At 44.2% G+C, this 27,500-nt stretch overlaps 3 protein-coding genes across 3 annotated transcripts in view; all 3 read right to left on the bottom strand.

The window, feature by feature from the left end:
• Positions 1 to 27,500, bottom strand: part of LOC310775857 (uncharacterized protein) — a gene marked incomplete at its 5' end in the record, with an annotated part of 198,040 nt that overhangs the window by 147,540 nt on the left and 23,000 nt on the right. The gene's annotated exons all lie outside the window — the stretch shown is intronic.
• Positions 12,161 to 20,273, bottom strand: LOC310774570 (apoptosis-associated speck-like protein containing a CARD). Its single transcript, XM_083634659.1, has 3 exons — positions 19,929 to 20,273; positions 17,302 to 17,365; positions 12,161 to 14,294 (listed from the first exon to the last, which is right to left on the bottom strand). Exons 1-3 carry the CDS (start codon positions 20,064 to 20,066, stop codon positions 14,035 to 14,037), a joined length of 462 nt encoding a protein of 153 aa, XP_083490785.1. The 5' UTR covers positions 20,067 to 20,273; the 3' UTR covers positions 12,161 to 14,034.
• The window catches only part of LOC310774925 (caspase b-like), a gene marked incomplete at its 3' end in the record, with an annotated part of 9,763 nt that continues 5,091 nt past the window's right edge, over positions 22,829 to 27,500 (bottom strand). The window contains exons 2-4 of the mRNA XM_083635017.1: positions 25,226 to 25,502; positions 23,500 to 23,540; positions 22,829 to 22,837 (exon numbers count right to left, since the gene is read on the bottom strand). Coding sequence (XP_083491143.1) covers positions 22,829 to 22,837; positions 23,500 to 23,540; positions 25,226 to 25,487 — 312 coding nt within the window. The 5' untranslated portion in view covers positions 25,488 to 25,502. The remainder of the gene's footprint in view (positions 22,838 to 23,499; positions 23,541 to 25,225; positions 25,503 to 27,500) is intronic.

Below are 27,500 nucleotides of genomic sequence, written 5' to 3' on the forward strand. Positions count from 1 at the left end.
TGTGAAATGGTATGCTTCAGCTGTTGATACTTTAACATCTTGGTCAGAAAGGCCTCCTCTAGGCTGTGGTCAAAGGTACACACACACGCGCGCGCACGCACGCACGCACGCACGCACACACACACACACACACACACACACACACACACACAGACACACACACAGACACACACACGCACGCACGCACACACACACACACACACACACACACACACACACACACACACACATACACACACACACACACACAGACACACACACACCATTTGACTATTTTGATCTGTAGGCTACACATTACATGCAATAATGGTGTGATGCAGTTTTAGTTTTAGTTTAGTTTATTGCACATAAAAAACAACAACAACAATACATGATAGATTAAAAACAAAACAGAGTATATACAGTATGGTACATATTGATTGGGAAGGGAAGACATTGAAAATAAATGTGCAGGAGGAACAATAACAACCCTTAAGGGCTTGTGAGGTTGCCCTCCTAATGCAAAACATTCAACATAAAGATAAACAAAATGAAACAAACAAAGACATGACACAACTAACAACAGAAACAATTGCTAATGTGCTAAAACATATATAATAAGGCAGGGGTGATTATGATGTTTCATTGCTTAGTTGGAATCAAAATAAATTAATGGTTTTTTTTTTTTTGAAAGAAGTTAGGCTGGTGCAGTTTCTAATGTGAGATGGTAACCGGTTCCAACAAAGTGGACCTCTGAATCTAATGGAAAATTGGGAAAAAGTTGTCCTGAAGAAGGAGGGATGAAGGTTATTGGCTGATCTAGTACTATACTGATGGAATTGGGAATTAAACTGAAATACATTTTGAAAACAGATCGGGAGAAGGTTGTGAATAGACTGAAAAACAAAATAACAAATTTGAAAGTGGTTTAAATAAAAAATGGTGAGGATATTTAGAGATTGAAACAAAGGAGTGGAACTGGTGAATCTGTTTGAAAAAGTAATCATTTTGAAAAAAAGTTTTTGCAGAGTGAAAATACCAGTGAGATTGCATTTATAGGTGCTGACCCAAACAATATTGCAATATGAAATGTATGGATGAATCATTGCGTAATATAGATTGAGAAGGATTTTTCTTGATAGCAGATATCGAATTCTTCTGATGACTCCAATATTCTTTGCTATTTTATTAGAAATAACAGTTATATGGTTTTTCCAATTCAGATTTTGATCTATCAGAACTCCAAGGAATTTAATGACGGCAGCTCTTTCTAGGACATTATTGGCTATGTGTACATTAGGAAAGTGTTTTTGGCTTGTTGGTTTCTAGGTGTAAACATCATGTAAGAACTTTTCTTTGTATTGAGTGATAGTCTGTTAGCCTTAAACCAGATGTCAACTTTACTTAGTTCAGTGTTCATTTCAGATACTAATTTATGTCCATCTTTGCTGGATAAAAAAATATTGGAGTCATCAGCGAACAAGATGAAAAATGCATTTGGTGAGGTCAAGTATAAATCATTAACATAAATGAGGAATAATAAAGGGCCCAGGATTGATCCTTGCGGCACGCCACATGAAATCAATCTGTAATCTGATGATGAATTATTCCAGGATACAAATTGCTTTCTTGTTGATAAATAGCTTTTAAACCATAACAGTTCTGTTCCACTTAAACCATAAAAATAATGTTTCTGTAATAAAATGTCATGGTTGACTGTATCAAATGCCTTTGATTAATCAGCAAACACTCCCAGTGTAATTTCCTTATTGTCGAGGGCTTTAGTAATATTGTCAACAAGTTGGGTGAGGGCTACATGAGGGCTACATGATAGAACAGACTACATGCACAACCAACACATTCCCACAGATTTCACTCCCAGTCTTTATCAGACCACAATAGAGAGCCGCAGTAACGAGTCCGGAAATCATCGATGCTAACAGCCCTGGTTCTTCACAGTTTTCGCCTATGGGAGTTTTGAATGGGTTTTTGGCGCGATGCTTCTAATAATCTCTCTGGGCAACGCTGGCTTAATCAAACGCGAACCAGTGTTTAGTAACATCATCTTCACACATGAAGACCACTTTTATGAGTTTTGAAGCTTTTATGTGCCGTTAAAAGGGTGGCTAGCTAGCAAACGGCTAAATGAGACTACACTGTTGAGTCAATGGAGATATATACGTCAATAACGTCACCACTCAAAGGACGAACACGGAAATTCTCTTTCCCTCACCTGGTTCAGCCCCGTTCAGCCCGGGGTAATCAGTGCACAGCAGCGCACACATCAACAAAAGTCCAGGTTGAGTGGTGACGTGACGTGAAAGCCTATGCGACAGTGTGTAGTTCTGGATTAGCTTAGCTCGAGCTTTTTACTTCTAGGGCTCGCATTTACGCTACAAAACTCATGAAAGTGGTCCTCATGTGTGAAGATTATCCCGCTGAACCTTGGTTCGCGTTTGGTTAAACTTGCATTGCCCACAGACATTATTTGAAGCATCGCGCCAAAAACCCATTCAAAAATCCCATAGGCAGAAACAGTGAAGAACCAGGAAGGTCGGGACTTCCGCATTCAGCCTACAAAAATACGTCATCCCTGCGGCTCTCTATTGGGAGGAGAGAGAGACAGAGACAGAGAGAGAGAGAGAGAGAGAGCTGTCGACGTCTAACGAGCAGCTGTTCAAACCACGTAACACAAAACTTACGATTTTGTCGTTTGTCCCTTTGTGCCTCCAGTCTCTTCACTTCCATTTTTCCCCCGTCAGACATCAAGGAAAATGGATGAGAAAGTAAATAGTCAATCTCGTTCATGATGTTGCAGCCGCCATTGCAATTCCACCAACATAAACAACCAATTCTAAGTTTGTTTGATATCATTTATGTAAAGAATGAATAATAATAATACTTTTCTCATTTTATTGGAAATGATAGGGAGGGCTTAGCCCCCCTAGCCCATTGATACCAGCCGTCCCTGATTAACTCGGTTTTGGATTTATTTCGCTTCAAGAGTGCATTTTTGTTCTTGTGTGACCCTCAACACAGGCTTTGAGAATCCAGGGCCACTTACTGATACTTATGCTTAAATTAACCCACTCATATTCTGGTTTATTTCAAGAAAAACATTTTGGCTAGTGGAAATTCTAATTGGCTGGTAACTTTAAAATCTAGCAGTTATATTGGCAGGTGGTCAAAAAAGTTAATTTCAAGCCGTGCAGGGAGAGCAGGTGGTGACATAGTGAATGAGAAAAGGATCAAATATTGGTGGTTAAGACTGAATAAGGACATCACAACTGTGAATTTAAAATTAGTTATTCCTCTAAACCTTCAAATGCCCCAAATTTTTCGCGTTGGCGCAGTTCGGCCCCGAGCCCTCAGCAAAAGGTTTTTCGCGTCACCAGGCTCTTCCCGATGCCCGAGGAGAAGAGCCTGGTATGCATTACTACAGGCAGGATGTCTGTCTGGCCCGAGGACATTTTTTTGTGGCCCTCTCTATCATCAAAGTTCTCCATCCATGGGTTACGGCATGACAATATTTGTTTTGCCCCGGGCAACAATCTGGGTTTCTCATGTGGCCCCCCATGAAAACGAATTGCCCACCCCTGCCTTAGATCCTTTCTTAACTTAACCCATACATTAGAATGACACACACACACACACACAAAACACACACACACACACACACACACACACACACACACACACACACACACACACACACACACAGACACACACACACACAAAGCAAGCAGAGATTTCCTCCCGTTCCGTGCATGTAGACTTAGAGCAAGGATGGGCAACTTTGATGATAGAGAGGGCCACACAAAAAATGTCCTCGCTACCAGAGGGCCAGATTGTGACCGTGCACTTCCACCAGTAGCCTATACTGTAACACCATCACTCCCAATTATAGCTACACTAATTTGATGAAAAGGACTGGTGAAAACATGTGATTTTTTTTTGCAGTGTTTTTTTTGTTCCACACACACACACACACACACACACACACACACACACACACACACACACACACACACACACACACACACACACACACACACACACACACACACACACAGTGATGGGCAAGCTACTTGGAAAATGTAGTAAGCTAAGCTATCAGTTGCTCTCGATTAAATATAGCTAAACTACATTGAAGCTATCCCCAGAGAAATGTAGCAAGCTAAGCTACGAGCAACATGACAAAAGCAGCTTGCTACATCAAAGCTACTTTTTTCTCACATTGAATCAACTTCATGTCAAAGAACAACTTTCCACCAAACAAATAGGCAGGCAAAAAAATCTAATTTTGATTGTTTATTATATTATAAAATACACTGAAACTCTCACTGGCACAATATTCAAAAACAGACAATAAAACCTGAATGTCTTCTTCATCACTGCCAGTGGCTCCCTCTGGCTCTGCCATCTTTCAAAGTTTGTTGCTGATGTGACTTCGCCAGCACATGACATATTTTGCCCTACCCTTAACCAATCATCAGTCTTCATTGCTTAAACCCAACCCAATCAGAGGCAGAGTAGTGCCGGGTCTCGCTGCAAGAGAGGCAAGGATGCTAAAAAGCAAGGATGAGACAACAACACTTGTTGTCCATCATAATGGAACTGGAAGTGCTTTATTGGCTACACAGGCACACTTGACATATGCAATGTCTCCTCCTGTTTAATCCAAACCGCAGCAGAAATCTCCACTGCGTGCTTTGCTCATGGATTTTCTCTGGCGAGTAGCTTGTAGCTTTTGCGGGAAGCTACAAGCTACTTGGGTCTATAAATAGCTTAGCTACTGAAAAAGCTACTTGGTTCAAAAGTAGTGAAGCTACCACCAAGCTACTGAGAAATGTAGTTAAGCTATGTAGCTTCGCTACTTGTAGCAAGCTACTGCCCAACACTGCACACACACACACACACACACACACACACACACACACACACACACACACACACACACAGCCTGCTCTAAGGGCCTTGTCACAGGATAGCAGGTGTTGACTGAGAACAAGCAGTCTGGCCACAGCAGTCTTTCTTGTCCCACTGCAGGAAATCAGATTAGCTTCCTCAAATTTGTAGACAGATTTGTCCTGTCTGTCTGTCTGTCTGTCTGTCTGTCTGTCTGTCTGTCTGCCTGCTGTCTGTCTGTCTGTCTGTCTGTCTCTGCTGTCTGTCTGTCTGTCTCTGCTGTCTGTCTGTCTTTCTGTCTTTCTGTCTGTCTGTCTGTCTGTCTGTCTGTCTGTCTGTCTCTGCTGTCTGTCTGTCTGTCTGTCTGTCTCTGCTGTCTGTCTGTCTGTCTGTCTGTCTGCATGTCTGTCTGTCTGTCTGTCTGTCTGTCTGTCTGCATGTCTGCTGTCTGTCTGTCTGTCTGTCTGTCTGCATGTCTGCTGTCTGTCTGTCTGTCTGTCTGTCTGTCTGTCTGCATGTCTGCTGTCTGTCTGTCTGTCTGTCTGTCTGTCTGTGTCGTCTTCCACACAGCCAATGAAGTGATGCTTTTTCTGTTGTCTTAAACATGTGGTACATTTTAAAGTAAAATGCATCAATCTGGTGCACTTTGAGAGCAAAATGAAGAGGCTAGGCTACCATGAGATGTCCAGCATGCAGCAGTAACCTCGCATCACCAGGCTCTTCCCGAGGCCCGAGGAGAAGAGCCTGGTATGCATTACTACAGGCAGGATGTCCCACCCCGTGTTCCGGTCCTGTGTTCCGGTCCTGTGTTCCGGTCCTGTGTTCCGCTCCTGTGTTCCGCTCCTGTGTTCCGCTCCTGTGTTCCGCTCCTGTGTTCCGGTCCTGTGTTCCGGTCCTGTGTTCCGCTCCTGTGTTCCGCTCCTGTGTTCCACTCCTGTGTTCCGGTCCTGTGTTCCGGTCCTGTGTTCCGCTCCTGTGTTCCGCTCCTGTGTTCCGCTCCTGTGTTCCACTCCTGTGTTCCGGTCCTGTGTTCCGGTCCTGTGTTCCGCTCCTGTGTTCCGCTCCTGTGTTCCGCTCCTGTGTTCCACTCCTGTGTTCCGGTCCTGTGTTCCGGTCCTGTGTTCCGGTCCTGTGTTCCGGTCCTGTGTTCCGGTCCTGTGTTCCGGTCCTGTGTTCCGGTCCTGTGTTCCGCTCCTGTGTTCCGCTCCTGTGTTCCGGTCCTGCGTTCCGGTCCTGCGTTCCGCTCCTGCGTTCCGGTCCTGTGTTCCGCTCCTGTGTTCCGCTCCTGTGTTCCAGTTCGCAGTGTTTTCTTTCCCCATAGAAATGCAGCAGGAGGCAGCCTAACCTCGCCAGTCGCTACGAGTTAGAGAAAGAATAAGAAGCATGGCCACATACCAAACCAAGTATTCAAAGAAGTACTTGAATAAACTTGCCGGTTCCATAACATCAACGCAAGAATTGAGCGGAATATTTTCCTGGAGTACAGCACTTTGGTTCCTATACGTTCCGCCCATCGCCGGAAGTCTCGGAGCGACTATATCAGCAGAGCCGGAGAGGAAGGGGGGGCGGAGCCACCAGAAGTCCATCATCAGCTCCATGCAGGGTTGAAAGCCAAACCTGTGACGGCTCACAGCGTTCAGGAGAGGCAGGGAGAGGCGATGCCACACCCCCGTGAGAGGGGAGGAGCCACAGACGTCTGTGATGTGCCGTGTGTGTTTGTGTCTGTGTGTGTGTGTGTGGGTGTGTGTGTTTTGTGTTGTGTGTGTGTGTGCGTGTCAGAGTCACACTTCACTGACACAAAAACATGCTACTCCAGCTACAGGAGGGCTGGAAGTGGAGGCTATACAGAAGTGAAGCAGACACTATTCGTCAAACACTTAAGATCAAACACAGAGAGAGAGAGAGAGAGAGAGGGGGAGGGAGAGGGACAGAGGGAGGGAGAGAGAGAGGGAGAGACAGACAGTGGAGAAGAGAAACACACCTGGATGTTTGTACAAAGGTTCCTATACAGCAAGGATGAACCACATGTTCATTGGTTTCAATACAAAGTGCCTCCTATCAGAACAGAGGCTGGTAAAGCAAGTCTGTTCTACTATGGTCCTTGGTCCTGGAATGATCTGCAAGCCAAACTCAAACTCGAGACCCTCATCTCCTTGCATGATTTTAAACTTAGAATTAAGGAAGTGGCTACTTTTGGTTGCAATTGTTTCAACTAATATGTAAATACACAATTAAATATTGCTGCCCTTTTATTTCACTGTAGCCATTGTAATTTTAGTTGTTTTATCTACATTGTAACATAATGTCGTTGCTTTTAGGTACTTTCGTTGTAACTATTGTAGCTGTGTTGTGATTTATGCAGTCCTGTTAATGTTTTGTTTTAGTCCCATCTATGTTGCTGTGTGTCTGTAACTTGATGTTGTCATGTTACGTTTTTTCACGTTGCTGACCCTGTCTTGGCTAGGTCTCACTTGTAAAAGAGGTTTCAACCTCAATGTGACTTCCTGGTTAAATAAGGGGTTAAATAAAAGAAAAAACATGCGGGGGTTTTCAAAGTATGAGAACGTGGGCCTCCCCCCAGACAAATCTTGGAAAAAGGTGCCAATCCAACCCCCCCCCTCCCCCTCAACATGCTCATGGGATCATGTAGTCTACTCCGCTTTTGGCCATGGGGGCGTAAACCAAGGAAACAGGAAACAATACCGGAAACAAGTGCGCCAAAAAAACGTCTCCCGTTAGTTTGACGCGGCGAGGTTACGTTAGCTAGAGCCTGATAAAAAGAACAACAACACAAGTTGTATAGTAGCGTTGGCACATTTCTAGTCACTGCCGAGGAAGGTTTCTGGAGAGCCAAAGACAATGGAGTACTCGCCATGTGAAATCTTATGATCAATGTCCATGTCTTTCCCAGCACAGGCAGCAGAGATGCCTTTGGATTTCAACTGTTGTAGCCTACTTGATCCTCCATTATCGATAACGGCGGACAGACAACTATAGCGTTATAACTATTCCATCAACTGGCCATTTGTTTGAAAAGTTGGCCAGTCGGCCGGGTTTGGAATACTAAGCTTTTCCCAAAGCCAGTTGGTAGACACGCGAGAATGTCTCTTTCCTCGATTAATTGTCTGATGCAAAGCTTCTGTAACGGCTTAAAATAGGCTATGTGATATTGTGAATCCGCGATGTTTCTACAATAACTTCTTCAAAAACTTTGTTCGGTACGTCCATCTTTTGTTTTGTTGTTTTCCGTTTTATTTTCTTATTCGTGTTGTGTCTGATTCTCAAGTGAACGAGCTGTTTCCGCTGCTTGTTTCCTGTCTAGGGCGGGCTCTAGGCCGGAAACAGGCCGAGTGACAAAATCCCTTGTAAACGGAGGCCAGGCTCTTTCTCGCCGAGAAGAGCCTGGTGACGCGAGATCATGTCAGTTGATCTCAGAGGCCATGTTCAGACTAGGAGGCCAAATCCGATTTGTGAACTTTAGTGACCTATTAATGATTCCATCCAGATTGGTTTTATGAGTCTGGATGCTCCAAGTCTGATTTGTGCCACTTGTCCCAAACCACATATGGAGGTCTGGACACACAGATCCGACTTGAACATCAGATTTGTGGCAGTGCGGACACACTCCCAAATCAGATTTGGGAAACCAATCAAGATAATGATGATTAATGACTTTATCAGCTAATCAGATTTGCCTGTAATGTGAACAATGCCAGAGACACTCAACAATTGAGTGAAGATAGCCCCATACTGCTGGTTGACAGATGTCAAATCCATGACATTTTTGTTTCTGACTCTGTCAAATTGCCGAAAATGTGTATCTCTGAACTATCTCTTTAACCGAATCCCACACATTTAGGCCATTTGTGATCACCTTTTGATAATGTAGTGTAATAACTATTGTAATACTTTTTCACTTCCATTCACTGAGAGCCTCCCCTGAAACTGCCATGTGTGTGTGTGTGTGTGTGTGTGTGTGTTAGAGAGAGAGAGACTGTGTATGTGTGTGTGTGTGTGTGTGTGTGTGTGTGTGTGTGTGTTAGAGAGAGAGAGACTGTGTATGTGTGTGTGTGTGTGTGTGTGTGTGTGTGTGTGTGTGTGTGTGTGTGTGTGTGTGTGTGAGAGAGAGAGACTGTGTGTATGTGTGTGTGTGTGTGTGTGTGTGTGTGTGTTATGTGTGTGCGTGTGTGTGTGCAAGAGAGAGAGAGAGCGCAGAGAAAGATAAATGCTTAATAAATTTTGCTTTTGTGTGAGCTATAACAAAAACACAGAAAACTAAGGTCGACAGGACAAAGGTTAACAACAGCCATCGAGAGAGACACACACACACACACACACACGCACACGCACACGCACACGCACACACACACACACACACACACACACACACACACACACACACACACACACACACACACACACACACACACACACACTGGTTAGTTCTGACTGCACATCCTTTTGCTTGGTTACAGTGACCTCTGGTGGCAGAACATGACACCTGCATGCTGTTCATGACTGTTGTCTACCAGCCAAGTGCACACATCACACCTAAAACACAACACATTGTACTTCTGAATGTTCCCTCTCCCACGATAATGTATTGCTGTTACACTTCTACCAAAGCAAATCAACACTGTATCATCAATTTGACCCTATTACTTGCAAAATTACATAGTCATAAATCTAAGTTTTCCTTTCATAAACTTTTATTAAGAAATCAATCAATCAAACAATCCATTAAAACCTTATTCTAAAAATAGGAAAGGTATTAAAATCATAAAGATAATGTAGCCTTAGTCTGTATCTAGGCTAACCTAACTTTTTTGTGAAGTGTTGCGTGAAACTTTATGTTTTAGGATTTCTGTCTGTGAGATCCCCTGGTGTGTGTGTGTGTGTGTGTGTGTGTGTGTGTGTGTGTGTGTGTGTCTGTGTCTGTGTGTGTGTACTTCACTGAGCGTGTTTGTTGACCATTTAAGTGCAGACAGTCAACAATCCTCTTCAAGATGACGCCCTTCCCATCTGTCTCTTTGGTTCAAATCGAACCAAACAAGGCAGGCGTGAAAACATCCTCAAACTGGGTGATTTCCCAATATGCTTTGTGTCATGCATGTTAACGATGTAAAGAGGAAGGAAACCTGCGCATTACGATCAGTTCGTGTCTGTTTGTTGAACACAGAAGAGCCACTCAACAAGTTACCCGCGGTAACACTTTATAATAACGTTCAGTTGTAAGTCATGTATAAGCCTTTAGTTAATGATGAACTAATCACTTACAAAACATGTATAGATGAATAATAAATGCTATGTTAACATATCACAAAAAGTAATCTATAAACTTTTAGTAAATTAAATGTTCCTCACCTGTTATAAATAATGTGTTAATCATTTACAATTCATGTACAAGGCTTTCTGCATCCCCTAATCTAAAGTGTAAACCAGTCATCACACATAAATGTGTTACATACAAAGGGGTAGCTCTGTCAAAATTGAAGTCAATGTGGAAGTGCACTTAAACTTGCATTCTTTCGAATGGCCTGCAGGGGGGTGGCCCATTGGTCTGTGGACTTCTGTTTGTATGGCATTTTGGCCATTGCCATCTTGGATCTCGACACAAGTCCAGAGGTTTCCCACAGAGCACGGCCTGCTATTGGTCCGTGATCGGCGAGCTGTGTGATCAATGGACAAGCGACCTGTCAATCACACCCCAAAACATAGTCTGAATATAGCGATTGAGACCAGAAACGCATTATGAAAGTGTTTACTGAAGCCATACTTGAGGCTTCAAAACAGAAGTCCACAAACCAATGGGTCGTCACCTGCAGGCAAAGAGGACACTTCCACATTGGCTTCAATTTTGACAAACAGAGCTATACTCCCTTGTATGTAACACATTTATGTGTGATGACTGGTTTACACTTTAGATTAGGGGATGCAGAAAGCCTTGTAAATTAATTGTACATGATTTACACATCACTTATAACAGGTGAGGAACACTTTATTTACAAAAAGTTTATAGATGACTTATAACACATTATGTAATATGTAATATGTTAACATAGGATTTATTAAATCATCTACAAATGTATATTCATGTTTTGTAAATGGTTAGTTCATCATTAACTAAAGGCTTATAAATGACTTACGACTGAACGTTATTATAAAGTGTTACCAAACAGTTTGCTCCATCTGTCAATCTCAGAGTAAGTAGTAGTAGAACAGAATGAGCTATAAACAAACATTATTTATTGAATATAATATTTTGAATATAATCTTAAGATAAGTGAATATTAACAAGAAATAGTAGAAAATATAAAATGTAGAAAAATGAGCACTGAGCTTTGGCTCTGCTGCCTGGTAATTAGTCTAGTCTTCACACAATTAGCTTTGGCTAAATGTAAACATAAGCCTATAGGCTATACAGAATGGCTGCAGGCAGCTTTCTCTCAAAATAGTAGTACAGTAAAAAAAATATTAAACATATACAACTGTGCAATTAGCTTACAGTATGCCCAACAGTTTTAAGTTGATATTTAATCAATAGCTATTTAGTTAATGTCAATACCTTGCTTTCCATCTTGCATTAGGGCAGAGTAGACTTTTAACTAAATCTTGATTGAGTTTGATAGACTATAGATTGTCTTGTTTATTATTGTCAATGTACTTTTTGGCCTTGTTATTGTTTGTTTTGCTGTTATTTTGCATTGTGTCTTTCTTTTTTGTGTGCACAGTGCACCACCCCTAACTAGGAAGATCATATTCTCCCTGAGAATATTATCTATCTGTCTGTCTGTCTGTCTGTCTGTCTGTCTCTATCTGTCTGTCTGTCTGTCTGTCTGTCTCTGGCTGAGTTTCCCAACAAAGAAGCTTCTTAAGAGTTAAGAAGCTTCTTAAGGAGTTAAGAAGGCTCCAAAGAAGTGTTTCCCAAATGCCTTCTTAACAGAAGAGAAGAAAAAAAAAAAAGGCTCTTAAGAAGCATCTTAACTGGAGCTGTCCACCATCTCGATGTGAGAGGTCCTCTGCGGCCCAGTGGGCCACGAGTGGTTGAGAAACACTGTTGTAGAATAACCTAATCGTGGTCATGTTAAACAAGAACTTCTTCTATTAAACATTCTTTATTTCAGACATGGACTGCAGTTCAAATTGCTTTATATACACAGCATACAACAAAATTGCGAGAAACACTACAGAATTTAAGCGACCTTATGTGAAAGGTGCTATATAAATCCACAACATTCTTATTATAAAAGGAATCCATTCTGATTAGAGAAATATAGCGTACGGTAAAACATTTAAAACACAAGTAATCATACATACAGGGGAGATTTTCATGTGCTCCCCAATTTTAAACACTAAAGGGTGCATGAAAGAAAGGAAAAAGGGAAAAACACAAGAGGAACAGTGGACACAAGTATCTCCTTTTGCCTGACACGGTTGGATCTGCCAGTGTTTTGTCATTAAGAAGGTGTTAAGAATGCCCCAGACCCTTCTTACAAAACCTTCTGAACGAAAGATCATCTTAGCCCTAAGAAGCTTTTGGGAAACGCAGCCTTCTTAACGGAAGATAATTTTAGGCTAAGAAGCAATCGGGAAACGCGTTGGCTTCTTACGGGAGCCTTAAGAAGGGTCAAATAAGCTTCTTAGCGCTAAGAAGCTTTTGGGAAACGCATGCCTTCGTAAAGAAGCTTTTGGGAAACCCAGCCTCTATCTGTCCGTCTGCCTGCCTGCCTGTCTGTCTGTCTGTCTGTCTGCCTGTCTGTCTGTCTGTCTGTCTGTCTGTCTGTCTGCCTGCCTGCCTGTCTGTCTATCGATCTATGAGGAGTGATCCTGTCTATTTTGCTGAATAAATGCTAGTGCTGCTGTGTCATTTTCTTGTAACTGTGGCTAGCATTACAACAACAAGCATGCACTAGGTTAGCAAACATACACAGACTACAGCGAGCTAGAGAGAGAGATTGCAAGGTGCGTTAGCACCTCAACTAACATGAGGTTAGCTCGTCAGTGTGCAACACATGTCTTGCCTACCTGACTGCTGTTGGCGCAGTTCAGTTTGACGCTGCTTCTTCTTCTTTTGTTCATGGCCAGAGGGATAAACACGCTTCATATTTCAGAGAGCAAACTTGTACTGTCTCCATGGATGCTAAACAAACACTTGTTTGGGGAAGGCGAGGGTGCGTGCGTACAAACTGCCAAAGAGTGTTGAAGGCAAGAAGAGTTGAAACATTTACTTTTTTGGGCAATGGGACAACAGCACAGGACCGTGACTGCCAATCGGAGGTGTCTCTTCCAGGCCAAAATGGCAGCAGGCTTGCTGCCTGTGTGCGCTGGTGTTGCAATGGAAGGATAGATTAGTTGTCACTTCTGATCAACGCAATTTCTTTCTGATCTGCGGGGGCGGGGCCTTTTTCTGCTTTATGGGGCCTCACGCACGCTGCGTAGTGTGCGTATAGGGCAGACCGGCTCTGTATGTATGGTTTGTTGTTAGGGTAAACAGTTCTTTCTTTCTGAGGTATCACATTGTCCACACAAAATTGAATATAATCAGTAACAGTTTCAGTAGCATTGTCCACATCCATCACATTGTCATTGATAAAAACACAAATTCCCCCACCTCTTCCTTTCCCCGACGCTTCACTCCGAATGAGAGAGAACGCCTCCAACTCACACAAAGTGTCCAGAATATCACGATGGAGCCACGTCTCAGTAAACGACATGATAGATGACTCACGCTAATCGTAACAGGCTGTAGCGTTGATCCGCAGCTCGTCCATTTTCTTCCTCCATGACCTCACATTGCTGAGTATCATGGAGGGTAGAGGCGGGCGGCCTGTTCCCTCTCCGTCGGAGACGTCGCAGGTACTCCCCCACTCCCTCCTCTTCTCCTGAATGTATGGTGGCCATGACACTGTACTACACACACACATTTTAACTAATTTATCTAATGTATGAGAGCTTTAACGGCTTTCATATTAACATTGAATGAAATAAAGCCATGGGTCAAACAGCAATTTTTAGAAGTTGAAACACATAAAGATATGGTACAGTACGTGGATATACGTGATATAAAATGGTTCCATATAAAAACATATTTGGCTCAAATAGACCTTGTCTATATGTTTGGTCTGAAAATGAATTTGACCATGACAATTAGCCTAATTCTGCCTTGAGCTCTTTCCAAAGAAGCGTCTCCTCATTCTGAAGGGCTTCGTAGAAGGCTTCTTTGGCTTCAGCTGTTGTCAGTAAATCATAGAGATCCCTCATCTGATCTTGACAGGTAGGTTTTGATCTGATAGTGTCATAAGATTCTTTCATGATAGTGTCATTGCCCAGGAGGTGATCCAAGATTGGTTTGACCCTTCTCACTTTCTCAATCAGCAATTTCCGGTATTTCTTCACAAAGTCCACGCCTGAGAAGAAAGGGAGTGAAAAATGATTGAGTTATAAGATCAAGCTGTAACACACTTTTGCCTCTGCATTATTTTAAAGAATTACAATATGATCAACGGTTTCTGTTGTAAAGTGCGGGTTTGGAAATGGCATACATACATACACCACCAATGATGGTACATTTCAATGTGTATATATTTGCAGGTTTGTGTTCTGTGTTCAAGGTGTGTGTGATATAAGTCCAGGTACAAGTACAAGTACAAGGTGTGTGTGTGCTATAAGTCCAGGTACAAGTACAAGGTGTGTGTGTGTGCTATAAGTCCAGGTACAAGTACAAGTACAAGGTGTGTGTGTGTGTGCTATAAGTCCAGGTACAAGTACAAGTACAAGGTGTGTGTGTGCTATAAGTCAGGGTACAAGTACAAGTACAAGGTGTGTGTGTGAGATATAAGTCCAGGTACAAGTACAAGGTGTGTGTGTGCTATAAGTCCAGGTACAAGTACAAGGTGTGTGTGTGCTATAAGTCCAGGTACAAGTACAAGTACAAGGTGTGTGTGTGTGATATAAGTCCAGGTACAAGTACAACTACAAGTACAAGTACAAGGTGTGTGTGTGCTATAAGTCCAGGTACAAGTACAAGTACAAGGTGTGTGTGTGCTATAAGTCCAGGTACAAGTACAAGTACAAGTACAAGTACAAGTACAAGGTGTGTGTGTGCTATAAGTCAGGGTACAAGTACAAGTACAAGGTGTGTGTGTGTGTGTGAGATATAAGTCCAGGTACAAGTACAAGTACAAGGTGTGTGTGTGTGCTATAAGTCCAGGTACAAGTACAAGTACAAGTACAAGGTGTGTGTGTGTGCTATAAGTCCAGGTACAAGTACAAGTACAAGGTGTGTGTGTGCTATAAGTCCAGGTACAAGTACAAGTACAAGGTGTGTGTGCTATAAGTCCAGGTACAAGTACAAGTACAAGTACAAGTACAAGGTGTGTGTGTGAGTGCTATAAGTCCAGGTACAAGTACAAGTACAAGGTGTGTGTGTGTGTGCTATAAGTCCAGGTACAAGTACAAGTACAAGGTGTGTGTGTGTGATATAAGTCCAGGTACAAGTACAAGTACAAGGTGTGTGTGTGCTATAAGTCCAGGTACAAGTATTTGTTTATTTGTTTATTATGGATCCCCATTAGTCTGACTACTCAGACTATTCTTCCTGGGGTCCCTACTGTGTACAAGTACAAGTACAAGTACAAGTACAAGTACAAGGTGTGTGTGTGTGTGCTATAAGTCAGGGTACAAGTACAAGTACAAGGTGTGTGTGTGTGAGATATAAGTCCAGGTACAAGTACAAGTACAAGGTGTGTGTGTGTGTGTGTGTGTGTGTGTGTGTGAGATATAAGTCCAGGTACAAGTACAAGTACAAGGTGTGTGTGTGCTATAAGTCCAGGTACAAGTACAAGTACAAGTACAAGGTGTGTGTGTGCTATAAGTCCAGGTACAAGTACAAGTACAAGTACAAGGTGTGTTTGCTATAAGTCCAGGTGCAAGTACAAGGTGTGTGTGTGCTATAAGTCCAGGTACAAGTACAAGGTGTGTGTGTGCTATAAGTCCAGGTACAAGTACAAGTACAAGGTGTGTGTGTGTGTGTGATATAAGTCCAGGTACAAGTACAAGTACAAGGTGTGTGTGTGCTATAAGTCCAGGTACAAGTACAAGTACAAGGTGTGTGTGTGTGCTATAAGTCCAGGTACAAGTGCAAGGTGTGTGTGTGTGATATAAGTCCAGGTACAAGTACAAGTACAAGGTGTGTGTGTGTGTGTGTGTGTGTGATAAGTCCAGTGTACATGGTGTGTAATTGAGTTGATGAGGTGAAGTAGGGTAAAGTTCAAGTGGGCGGTGTGGAGGAGTCGTATTGTTGGAGATTGAGTACTTACAGCTATTTTGTATTTTCTACAGTTTCATTGCAAAATGCTCGCGCCTATTCACCTTATTCACCACGTCCACTTTTTCTGTCTTCCGCGTTAGATACAATTTATTTATAACGGTTTGTTTTTTTGCTTGAAAACAGCTTTTTGGCAAGTCTAAAAATGACTATGGTAGGCTGGTTTTGAAAAGCGCTAAGCGCTAAATTAACGCCAGGGGGGGAAGATATCGTTAGGCCGGTATTTAAGGCCGAAACGCCCATTCCGGCCTATTCTGGCACTGCGCCACGCCTCTTCAGCGTAAAGCGCATTTCGGGGCCTAAAACCCGAGGCAGGCGCAAGGCGCGTTTTTTTGGCGTCTAACGCCAGTGGGAAAATAGAGCCCATAGTGTTCCTCATGTAGTAAAATACATGATAAATGTCTATTTACTATTTATTTATTTATTTAGACTCTATCAGACATATCATACTGCTGTGTTCTTCATGTAGTGACAGTAATCAGAAAATAGGTACAGGGATACACCACAATACCAGGCTGGGTTTTCTGACAGGTCTATATGTTCGACCGAAGAAAAATATAATTGCCAGGCAGGAGTGGTCAAGTATCTTCTTTGTCCTTATCACAGTATCACCAGTCAAATGCTGCTTAATCTCAGCTGTGGCTGGTAAAGTACTGAGCACTTTTTCAGGTCACCAGCTGGTTTTCAACCAATCCATCCTGTTCTGAAACTATTGCGATGGCTAAGAAATCAATTTGACTGGTAAAGACGGTCTGAATTTGTGTAATATTTTGGTGGCAGTTGGCTGGTGGTTAGGATGTTCATACTCTAACTAGATGGCCTGAGGATGAGTCCAATCCCTCATGTGGCTACTGAGGTGTCTCTCAAAGAGCTTCACAAAAGTTTTGGTGTCTGTTTTCAACACATCTATTATCTATGTAGAATAACAACGGGGTACAAGTCAAAATGATACCGCCCACACTTTAGACAAGTTGTTGATACATAGTGTTGTATTATGACTACATTCATGAGATGGTGTGTCTCTGAATAATGTGCCAATTCTATGTTTTTTCCCCCCACATATTTTTTGTTACCTTCCCATCACTTACCTTTAGGCAACTCCTCCACTGGATCATTCTTGTTGATCGGGGTTAGAACCTGCTGCTCGGTCACCTGCAACCAAGCAGAGTCTTGTTTATATTGCTGCGTGATCAATTCAGCTGTGTCATGACGGTCTGCATTCTGCAGAACATAATAAAAGCAAATTATATTTTATCATCAGGTTAGGGTAATTATGCAATTATTAAAGATTTGTCTCATCACATTTTATCATGGTGACTGTTTTAGATATTTGGGTCTTGCAAGATTACCTAATCAGCCCAGACAACACAAGGTAATTGGTAAAAAAAAAAAGATGTTTGTCTGATATTATGCTACAGCACAGTACAGTCTGCATTTCCTCAGTGAGGCCTTTTCTCTTTTTGAACAATACCGCCCCTCATGCCCCTCCCCTCAAATAGGCTATTTCTCTCCATGACTCTTATTCCATAGCATTGATTCTCAAACTGTGGGCCGTGGAGGTACTGCAGGCGGGTAATCAAATGGCTGTAGCAGGGTCATTTTTAAAGCTACAGTGGAGATCCTGTTATCAGAAGAAACTAGAAGATCATAGGCGAAGTTTGAACTTTAAGGTTGGGGGTGCAGAAAAAATCTAAAGGAAAATTAATAACTAGGACACCAGCAGGTACATTTTCATATCCTGAGTAATACAGTATGTCCAATGTTTGATCAAATGTACCTTAGAAATCAAACTCAAATCAAACAAACAAACCGAAAATTGTGTAGTTTAAACAAGTGAGAAGGTGCTAAAAGGAGAGAGCTGTGAGTGGTTGAGCACTGAGCAGTGTAGCCTACGTTTAAATGTACAGCGTTGTAATTGGCTGTCATGAGTCACGCGAGATGCCAATACAGGCGAGGCCATTGCATCCGGCTGCCACATACCACGGTAATGGAAATTAGACCAGAATAATATTGTTTTATAATAAACATTGAAAATAATCACAGTCACACAATTATTTTACCCATTAATGTCTAATGACATTAGACCCCGGTATACGGTATTAGTTTTATCCAGGGGGGGGGGGGAGTAAGCGGCCAATTGTGTTCAGTGTTTATTTTCTATCTCAAAATAATGATTCTGTTGGCTAAGATCCTGTTGTATAAATTAATGTCCATCAATGAAAACAAGTTGCAACTTCTATGTTTCAGAAAACATTATTTACATGCACAATATTGTTCACAAATGTCCTCAATAGAGACACTGCATGAAATAGGCCAGTTTGAACAAAAGGTTTGCAGTTTGAACAGAATCATAGCCTGTATAATCTGTTCCACCACTATGGAGCCACATTTCTGCCATAAAGGGAGAGTTCGATCAAACATAAGCACGAGCGTAGGATATTGTTTGACACGGGCAGATACATACTCATACTCGCGCAATCTTGCGTACAGAGACTGCACCGAGAGCGCTGAAACAGGCAGCTGGGGGCGAGCAGCAAAGCACAGCGAGAGGCAAAGAATGTTACCTGTGTGTTTATAAGTACAGCAAGCGCACAAGCAGCCACCATGTGCGAGTGTTTTTACTTGGCGAGCGCTGGACGACTCTGCTCTGCCTCTCTCTCTCTGTCTTTCTCCCCTCTCGAGTTGATTTCTGTGCTCGCTCGAGTCAGACTTTTGGCAATTGTGGGCGGAGACCCAAGGCAGGCTCTGCCCCTCCTACACACCGACCGCGATAAACTCGCATGTACTCGCACTCACCCTGTCAAGCCCCGCCCCGCTGCTACAGCGTGGTTGGCTGCCTTGCTGTATTTCCGTCTTCAATTGGTCGATTTCGAAATGCCCCTCCTTCCCTCGCTGCCATCTTGTCGCTCACCAGCTTGCAAAGCATGCTGGGATACCTGGCGACAGGACATCGCAAGCGACAAGACGAGAGGAGGGGCCAAAACCGAAATAGACCAATTGAAGACGGAAATACAGCAAGGCAAGCCAACCAAGCTGCAGCAGCGGGGCGGGGCTTGACAGGGCGAGTGCGAGTACATGCGAGTTGATGGCGTATGCTGGCGTTTGGTGAGAAGGGGGTCTGATGTTTGGCCACTATCAACACCGATCACCCCCGCCCCCCCCCTTAAAGAAAATCCAGGTGAAATGTTATAGGTCTCTCCTGATTTTAAATATAGGTGAATCGTAAAACTATTTCCATAATCATTTTAAGGAATGTCTATGGAAGAATGAATGGCGGATAATCCCTTGGTGCGTATATGCCGAACCCGGAAGAGGGCGGCACTCTATATCATGCTTACTGTATATTGAGTGAGATATTAAAATATCTTGTATTTTTACTGTAACTCAGCTTTGCTGCCTCCCCAAATGCCCAAATGGGCAATTGAGTCACTCAAGGCTTCAAACTGTCCATCCAATACAGACAGACTATAGGCTGTTTCTGTTTTATATAATGATCATTATGTGGAAAAATAATTAGTGTTTGAATTCTTCTAATCCAAAATGATTATAAAGATATTTTTTCATAATAATGAGAAAACAAATAATAATAGTAACAATAATAATAGCTATAATAATAATAATGACAATAATGATAATGATAATCATAATCATAATAATCCCACAGACCCCCTGCAATTATGCCAATTGACATGTCATCCAACACAATGCTGCTCACCTCCTTCAGTTGGGAGCAGGGCTCGACTGTCTCAATGGTAGAGGAGGTGGAGAGACAGGGCTTCAGTTGGGAGCAGGGCTGGACTGGTTCATTGGTAGGAGGGGTGGAGAGACAGGGAGGAGGACTGGACTGGCTCATTGGTAGGAGGGGTGGAGAGACAGGGCTTCAGTTGGGAGCAGGGCTGGACTGGCTCATTGGTAGGAGGGGTGGAGAGACAGGGCTTCAGTTGGGAGGAGGACTGGACTGGCTCATTGGTAGGAGGGGTGGAGAGACAGGGCTTCAGTTGGGAGCAGGGCTGGACTGGCTCATTGGTAGGAGGGGTGGAGAGACAGGGCTTCAGTTGGGAGGAGGACTGGACTGGCTCATTGGTAGGAGGGGTGGAGAGACAGGGCTTCAGTTGGGAGCAGGGCTGGACTGGCTCATTGGTAGGAGGGGTGGAGAGACAGGGCTTCAGTTGGGAGGAGGACTGGACTGGTTCATTGGTAGGAGGGGTGGAGAGACAGGGCTTCAGTTGGGAGGAGGACTGGACTGGCTCATTGGTAGGAGGGGTGGAGAGACAGGGCTTCAGTTGGGAGCAGGGCTGGACTGGCTCATTGGTAGGAGGGGTGGAGAGACAGGGCTTCAGTTGGGAGCAGGGCTGGACTGGCTCATTGGTAGGAGGGGTGGAGAGACAGGGCTTCAGTTGGGAGCAGGGCTGGACTGGCTCATTGGTAGGAGGGGTGGAGAGACAGGGCTTCAGTTGGGAGGAGGACTGGACTGGCTCATTGGTAGGAGGGGTGGAGAGACAGGGCTTCAGTTGGGAGCAGGGCTGGACTGGCTCATTGGTAGGAGGGGTGGAGAGACAGGGCTTCAGTTGGGAGGAGGACTGGACTGGTTCATTGGTAGGAGGGGTGGAGAGACAGGGCTTCAGTTGGGAGGAGGACTGGACTGGCTCATTGGTAGGAGGGGTGGAGAGACAGGGCTTCAGTTGGGAGCAGGGCTGGACTGGCTCATTGGTAGGAGGGGTGGAGAGACAGGGCTTCAGTTGGGAGGAGGACTGGACTGGCTCAATGGTAGGAGGGGTGGAGAGACAGGGCTTCAGTTGGGAGGAGGACTGGACTGTCTCAATGGTAGAGGGGGTGGAGAGACAGGGCTTCAGTTGGGAGGAGGACTGGACTGTCTCAATGGTAGAGGGGGTGGAGAGATAGGGCTTCAGTTGGGAGGAGGACTGGACTGTCTCAATGGTAGGGGGGGTGGAGAGACAGGGCTTCAGTTGGGAGCAGGGCTGGACTGTCTCATTGGTAGAGGGGTGGAGAGACAGGGCTTCAGTTGGGAGGAGGACTGGACTGTCTCAATGGTAGGAGGGGTGGAGACACAGGGGTTCAGTTGGGAGGAGGACTGGACTGTCTCAATGGTAGGAGGGGTGGAGAGACAGGGCTTCAGTTGGGAGGAGGACTGGTCTGTCTCAATGGTAGAGGAGGTGGGGAGAAGCTGCATCTGTTGGGCCTGGCACCAGGCAGAGACAGAAACAACTGATTTAGTTTGCCTGCGTTGATTAAATGTTGGCTGAAAGAGGAGTGTAATGTAAACACTGTAAACACTTTCTGTGAAGATATTAAGTTAAAGTATGTTAGGGGAGCACAAGTCGTGCTAAGTTAACTTTCCAATCAAATTGGGTGAGTGTTGCCCTTTCTTTTCTCCCTCCTGTCTCTCTCTTCTTTCCTTTCTTCTTGTCATGTTTGGAAGCACAAGCCATGGTGGAAACCGAAGGTTTTAAAGTAAACCATACTTTATAGATATTGGCGCAGCCCTTTCAGAGGCTGTATCCTCTTGGATAGTATCCCACGTGACACGTGTGCAGACTTAGGATTTTTTATACTTGGTGTTGCCCCCTTTCACTGCGTCACTTCGCGTCACACTATACCATGTGTGGTATAAATGGGGGCGCGACTATTGTTCATCTCCCTTTTCCTTCACAACGACTCCAAGTCGTTGAAGAAGTGATGAAAAATGAAAAAAGCAAAAAACAACCAATGACAGACGCACCAGGTCTGTGGCAAGAGGGGATTGCATGATACCTTTGAGGAGGTCTGCCTTCGGACAGGCAGCGTTTTCAGTGACAGCAGCTCACACATGGAACAGTCTCCCATCACAGTGCAGAGACTATGTGTCACTTATTGTTCTTTTAAAGTCAACTTCAAATCTTGGTTGAGAGACAATCAAGTGTGCGACCATGCTCTATAACATCCTGACATGCTTTGTTTTATGTGTTGTATTGTTATCCCCTGTTATTTTATGTGATTTCTATTGATTTTATGAAGTGTGCGGCACGACAGGTAGCTACAGTGTCTGCTGTTCCTGTTCTAATGCATTTTATGTATTTGTATTTGTATTTGCAGTTGTCACCATCATACCTGCCCAGGGACTATTGTTGAAAACTAGCCAACATGGCTAAACTGGCACATTTACAGAAATGATTATTAATGTGTGCTGTCCCTGTAATTTTAAACTCAATAAATGAAAAAAATGAAAATGAAATGCGGTGAAAGGGGGCGACACCAAGTATGAAAAATCTTCAGTCTGGACGAGTGTCCTCTAGAGAGAGAGTGGCGTCAGCGGAGGACCAAAATACGAGACTCATTAGCCAATGAACAGCCAGGAATGGGTCTCGCGCTACTTTTGCATGCTAAAATAAAGCTGATAATGTACAATTTGATTCAAGGGGGGGAAACCCTTTCAGAGTACAACACAAACTGTCTATTTTGCTGCAACTCAACAGTGCTGCTTAATCCAGGACCTTACTTCCTGGAACTCTTGAGAGTAAAAAAAAATGGTCCATTGGAGTGAATGGAGATGTTGGGACTCTTCTATCTACACGGCTCTGGTCTGGACACACGTCACGTGGGATATTATCCAATAGGCTACAGCCTCTGAAAGGGCAAAGCCAATAGAATATAAACAACAAGGTCAGTAAAAACCACACCCAGTTGTTGAAGTAAGCCGTGCATTTTGTGCATGTCTGAACCGTCCGCGCGTCCATCCGTGCTGTGTGGCATGCCTGTGTGTGTGTGTGTGTGTGTGTGTGTGTGTGTCTGTGCGCGCATGTGTGTGTGTGTGTGTGTGTGTGTCTGTGCGCGCATGTGTGTGTGTGTGTGTGTGTGTGTGTGCATGTCTGTGTGTGTACGTGCATTACTGGATTGTGTGTGTTTCGAGCCGCTCTCTCCATACCGTGCCAAAGTCTCGCCAATGAGGAAATTAATTCGGCATTCATCTCCAGGTGTGTCTTAAAACTGTGCGTGTGCGTGAATGTGTCGTGCGTGTGATCGTGTGTGTATGCGTGCGTGCGACGCGTGTATCACCGACAAAAAGCTATTGTCCTCCACACATCTCTCTCTCTCTCTCTCTCTCTCTCTGTCTCTCTCACTCTCTCTCTCTCTCTCTCTCTCTCTCTCTCTCTCTCTCTCTCTCTGTGCAGAGTCAGAGCCAGTCTCCCCAGATCTATGAACTCCCCCAAATCTCACCATACACACACAAAGCCACTTATAGAAGTGGCTGCACCCCTTAAAAATAGATACAAAGAAAAAAAAGTCACCTGCACGTTTCTGGTGTCTGAGTTTCTCCTGGTGTGCGAACCTGTGGACAGACAGTAAAGGTCGTTTGTTTGTGCGTGTTTGTCTGTGTGTGTGTGTGTGTGTGTGTGTGTGTGTGTGAGCGATGATGATGATGATGATGATGATGATAGAGATTGACAGGGTGTGAAGGTAACTCACTATCACTCCCCCTCTTTCTCTTCCATTTGTAGTGGATTTAATCATCAATGTAGTTCATTGATGATTAAATCTCCCATACCAATGATTTAATGCATTATATAAACCATCAAAACAAATTCAGTGAGTGAGTGAAATCAGTGTGTGAATGCGCAACACGTTCTCACTCCGAGCACGTGGCATATTGACGCTTTGTCCCGTCCCTTGTGCGTCACTTATTACTAACATGGTACCCTTGAGCGACCCATGAAACGACTTGGGCTTTCCGACGAAACTCAATGCAAACCCATGGAAGTCATCTTTGACGCTTATGGCAACTGCTCCCCCATTAGCCTAACTGCTCCCCCATTAGTCAACTGCTCCCCCATTAGGGTCTGGGGGGAGGTTAGGTTTAGGCGTGGGGGGTGGGAGAGGTTAGGGTTAGGGTCTGGGGGAGGTTAGGTTTAGGCATGGGGGTGGGAGAGGTTAGGGTCTGGGGGAGGTTAGGTTTAGGCATAGGGGGTGGGAGAGGTTAGGTTTAGGGTTAGGGTCTGGGAGAGGTTAGCTCCTCCAGACCCTAATGGGGGAGCAGTTGACTAATGGGGGAGCAGTTAGGCTAATGGGGGAGCATAAGCGTCAAATATGACTTCCATGGGTTTACATTGAGTTTAGTCGGAAAGCCCAAGTCGTTTCATGGGTCGCTCAAGGGTACCATGTTAGTAACAAGCGACGCACAAGGGACGGGACAAAGCGTCAATATGCTACGCACTCGGAGTGAGAACGGGTTGGTATGCGTGCACACTGCCGTTGGGTTGAGTAGTGGTGGGAGCGGGGGATGCAAACCCCCAGCTTAAAGTATTTTGGGGTTCGCGGCTCAAAAAGGTTGAGAACCACTGTTTTAAACAATGACACATACTGTCATTCAACTATTAGTAGTACAGATGTAGGAGGCAACATCTGAACATTTGGAGTGAGTTTATGACTACAGGTCTGATGGGTTGAATTACAGCTAATTACAGCTAATCTCACTCTCCCATCCATCAACATCTGCTCACTGTGCCCCTGAGCAAGGCACTTCATCTCCAACTGCTACAGTCATACACTGTGGTGCAGTCCTCTCTTTGGGTTCAGTCTTTTTTAAATGGCTCATTGAATTGTTTTCAGTATTTTGTCCTGTTCTGAGAGCAGCGACTTCCCTCTGTGGAGGGGCTGAAGCACAAGAAACTCCTTCCACAATAAATAAATACAGTTCTTCTACGAGGCGTGTGCACTGACAGAACTCTCTGGTGTTGTGTGTTCTCGGGACGTGTGGCAGCCCGGACATCTCCTGGCACGTTGCCAGATACAGTGTGTTTCTGTACGCGTGTACAGGACAGAAATGTCACTTTATGTCTGGTGGTGTGGCTGTACGCGTGTACAGAGATGTACAGGACAGAAATGTCACTTTATGTCTGGTGGTGTGGCTGCTTAGCAGGTGTCTTGTCTTTACCTCTTGACTCTGAATTATAAACGTATGAGTCATCTGTGTCATTTCTGGTTTTCACAGGTTTATATTTTCATCTCATGAGTTACCTTTGGGTCCCGACTCCGAGCTGCTGTTTGACAACCTGTGCAGTAGATCATTCCTCTTCATCTTCTTCAGAATGTTCTTGGTCACCTCCAGAGGGTGTTCGTTGTAGGTCTGCACCACCAGGTCCACTGTGTCCTGCCTGTTTGCCTTCTCCAGTCGGCTCTTTTTGATGGCTGGGAGACCTTCCAGGAACCACTTAAAGCTCTTGAACTCTTCCTCTCCCAAAGCATCCAGTGTGTCCAACAGCTTCTCTTTATCTGTCATCTTCGTTGCTTCCTGCTAAAATCAAAGGATATTTTCAACTCAAAGCACATTTGCGCAATTTCTCAATCTAAAAATGTATGTCATCACATCACACCCTATACCAGTGGTTCCCAAATCGTGTGTCTAGCAGGCTCACTGGCCTTGAGGCAAGTCCAGGTGTGCATTGGGATTTTGTGACAACATGATACATTACTGCAAATATAGCCTAAAACTATAGACAGAAATTGAGTGTGTTGCTGCTTTGAAGTAGTCATTTTAAGTTTCAAATTAATCCCTGAATTATCTTGATAGTACTATAGTAGTTTGTTAAATTGTGTTTGGCATGAGTAAATAAAAACATTTAGAGTGATACGAGTGATAGCACATGTTATAGAGGCTATTTTGCATGGATATAATACAGTAGGTGTGCCTTGAGATTTTGTCTTGCTCTTTGGTGTACCTCAGGTGCAAAAAGTTTGAAAACCACTGCCCTATAGGCTACCAATGTTTAAAGGAGAACTTTGGTATTTTCCAACTTGGACCCTGTTTTATAAATATATATATATATGTATAACTGTAATGTGAACAGCAATCTTTGAAATTGGTGCAGTATTGACCAAGATCGCTTCAGTGTGCAGCCACTTTTCCCACATGCCCCTACTGCACTAAATTAGCTTGTTTTGACCACTGACAGGATCAGATTATCAGATAGGAGAATCTCGCTCAAGTCTCACAAGAGTTGCGTTGTTTGCCGGAAGTCAGCTGTGGTGGGTCGGAAAGCTGGGACTGGAAGCTGCCATGTTTGTTTGGGGTAACAGATCGCGTAGCTGAATGATTTTGTAAGTTATGCTTGAATATTTATCTGATTTCGAGAACATGGAGGCAGGCCCGCTCCAACCCATTACGCAGAGTACGCAGACTGCGTAGGGCCTCACGTGACTGAGGGCACCAAAAAAACACTGAACAGCAGGCCAGGCGCCGCCTACTGGTTTACTAGTGGTTTTATTACTTTATTCAGGGTGCATCTCATTGTAAAATTGGACTCGGCCCAAATTGGGCTTCAAACGGCCCAAATTGGGCTTCAAGCGGCCCAAATCTGGCTTCAACCGGCCCAAATCTGGCTTCAACTGGCCCAAATCTGGCTTCAACTGGCCCAAATCGGGCTTCAGACGGTCCAAATCTGGCTTCAAACAGCCCAAATCTGGCTTCAAACGGCCCAAATTGGGCTTCAAACAGCCCAAATTTTTCGCCGCCGCCCTTCGGACGCCGGCACGCACGTCGGCCTGTATCGGCCTGGCCTGCTTGGTATCTAATGCCCGGCCTGAATTATGATCCCAGTCCGCCCCTGCTTGCATGTACAGTTTAACAATCACTTGTTTGCTGACATGTACAGTAATTCTAACAATTGTTTGTTTCCCACATGTAATGAAATGTGAGATACACTAGTATCGTTCATAATTAATGATTTTGCAGTCTTTCGTTTGACAGTTATTGAAAGTTTTACGGGGGGGGGGGGGGGGCACCACAGAACAATTACGCTTAGGGCACCCAAATGGCCAGGAACGGCCCTGCATGGAGGCATTTTAATTTGATGTCCGCCCGTATTATGTTATACAGATTACAAACTGAAGAGTTGGGACAGCAGACAGAGACAGACTGAACACAGCAATGTGACGGACAGCAGACAGAGACAGACTGAACACAGCAATGTGACAGACAGCAGACAGAGACCCGACTGATCACAGCAATGTGACAGACAGCAGACAGAGACCCGACTGATCACAGCAATGTGAGGGACAGCAGAGAGAGACAGACTGAACACAGCAATGTGACAGACAGCAGACAGAGACAGACTGAACACAGCAATGTGACAGACAGCAGACAGAGACCCGACTGATCACAGCAATGTGAGGGACAGCAGAGAGAGACAGACTGAACACAGCAATGTGACAGACAGCAGAGAGAGACAGACTGAACACAGCAATGTGACAGACAGCAGACAGAGACAGACTGAACACAGCAATGTGACAGACA

The sequence above is a fragment of the Poromitra crassiceps genome (genome assembly GCF_964638095.1).
Source record: "Poromitra crassiceps genome assembly, chromosome: 4".
Classification (NCBI taxonomy): domain Eukaryota; kingdom Metazoa; phylum Chordata; class Actinopteri; order Beryciformes; family Melamphaidae; genus Poromitra; species Poromitra crassiceps.

What these genes read in the sequence shown, in the direction of transcription:
- LOC310774570 (XM_083634659.1), bottom strand. Translation starts at nt 20,066, where the DNA reads ATGAGCCAGTCCAGTCCTCCTCCCTGTCTCTCCACCCCTCCTACCAAT. An exon ending in CCTGCTCCCAACTGAAGGAG is followed by an intron (nt 17,366 to 19,928) that starts GTGAGCAGCATT and finishes GCTTGGTTGCAG; the next exon opens with GTGACCGAGCAGCAGGTTCT. An exon ending in AGTGGAGGAGTTGCCTAAAG is followed by an intron (nt 14,295 to 17,301) that starts GTAAGTGATGGG and finishes CTTTCTTCTCAG; the next exon opens with GCGTGGACTTTGTGAAGAAA.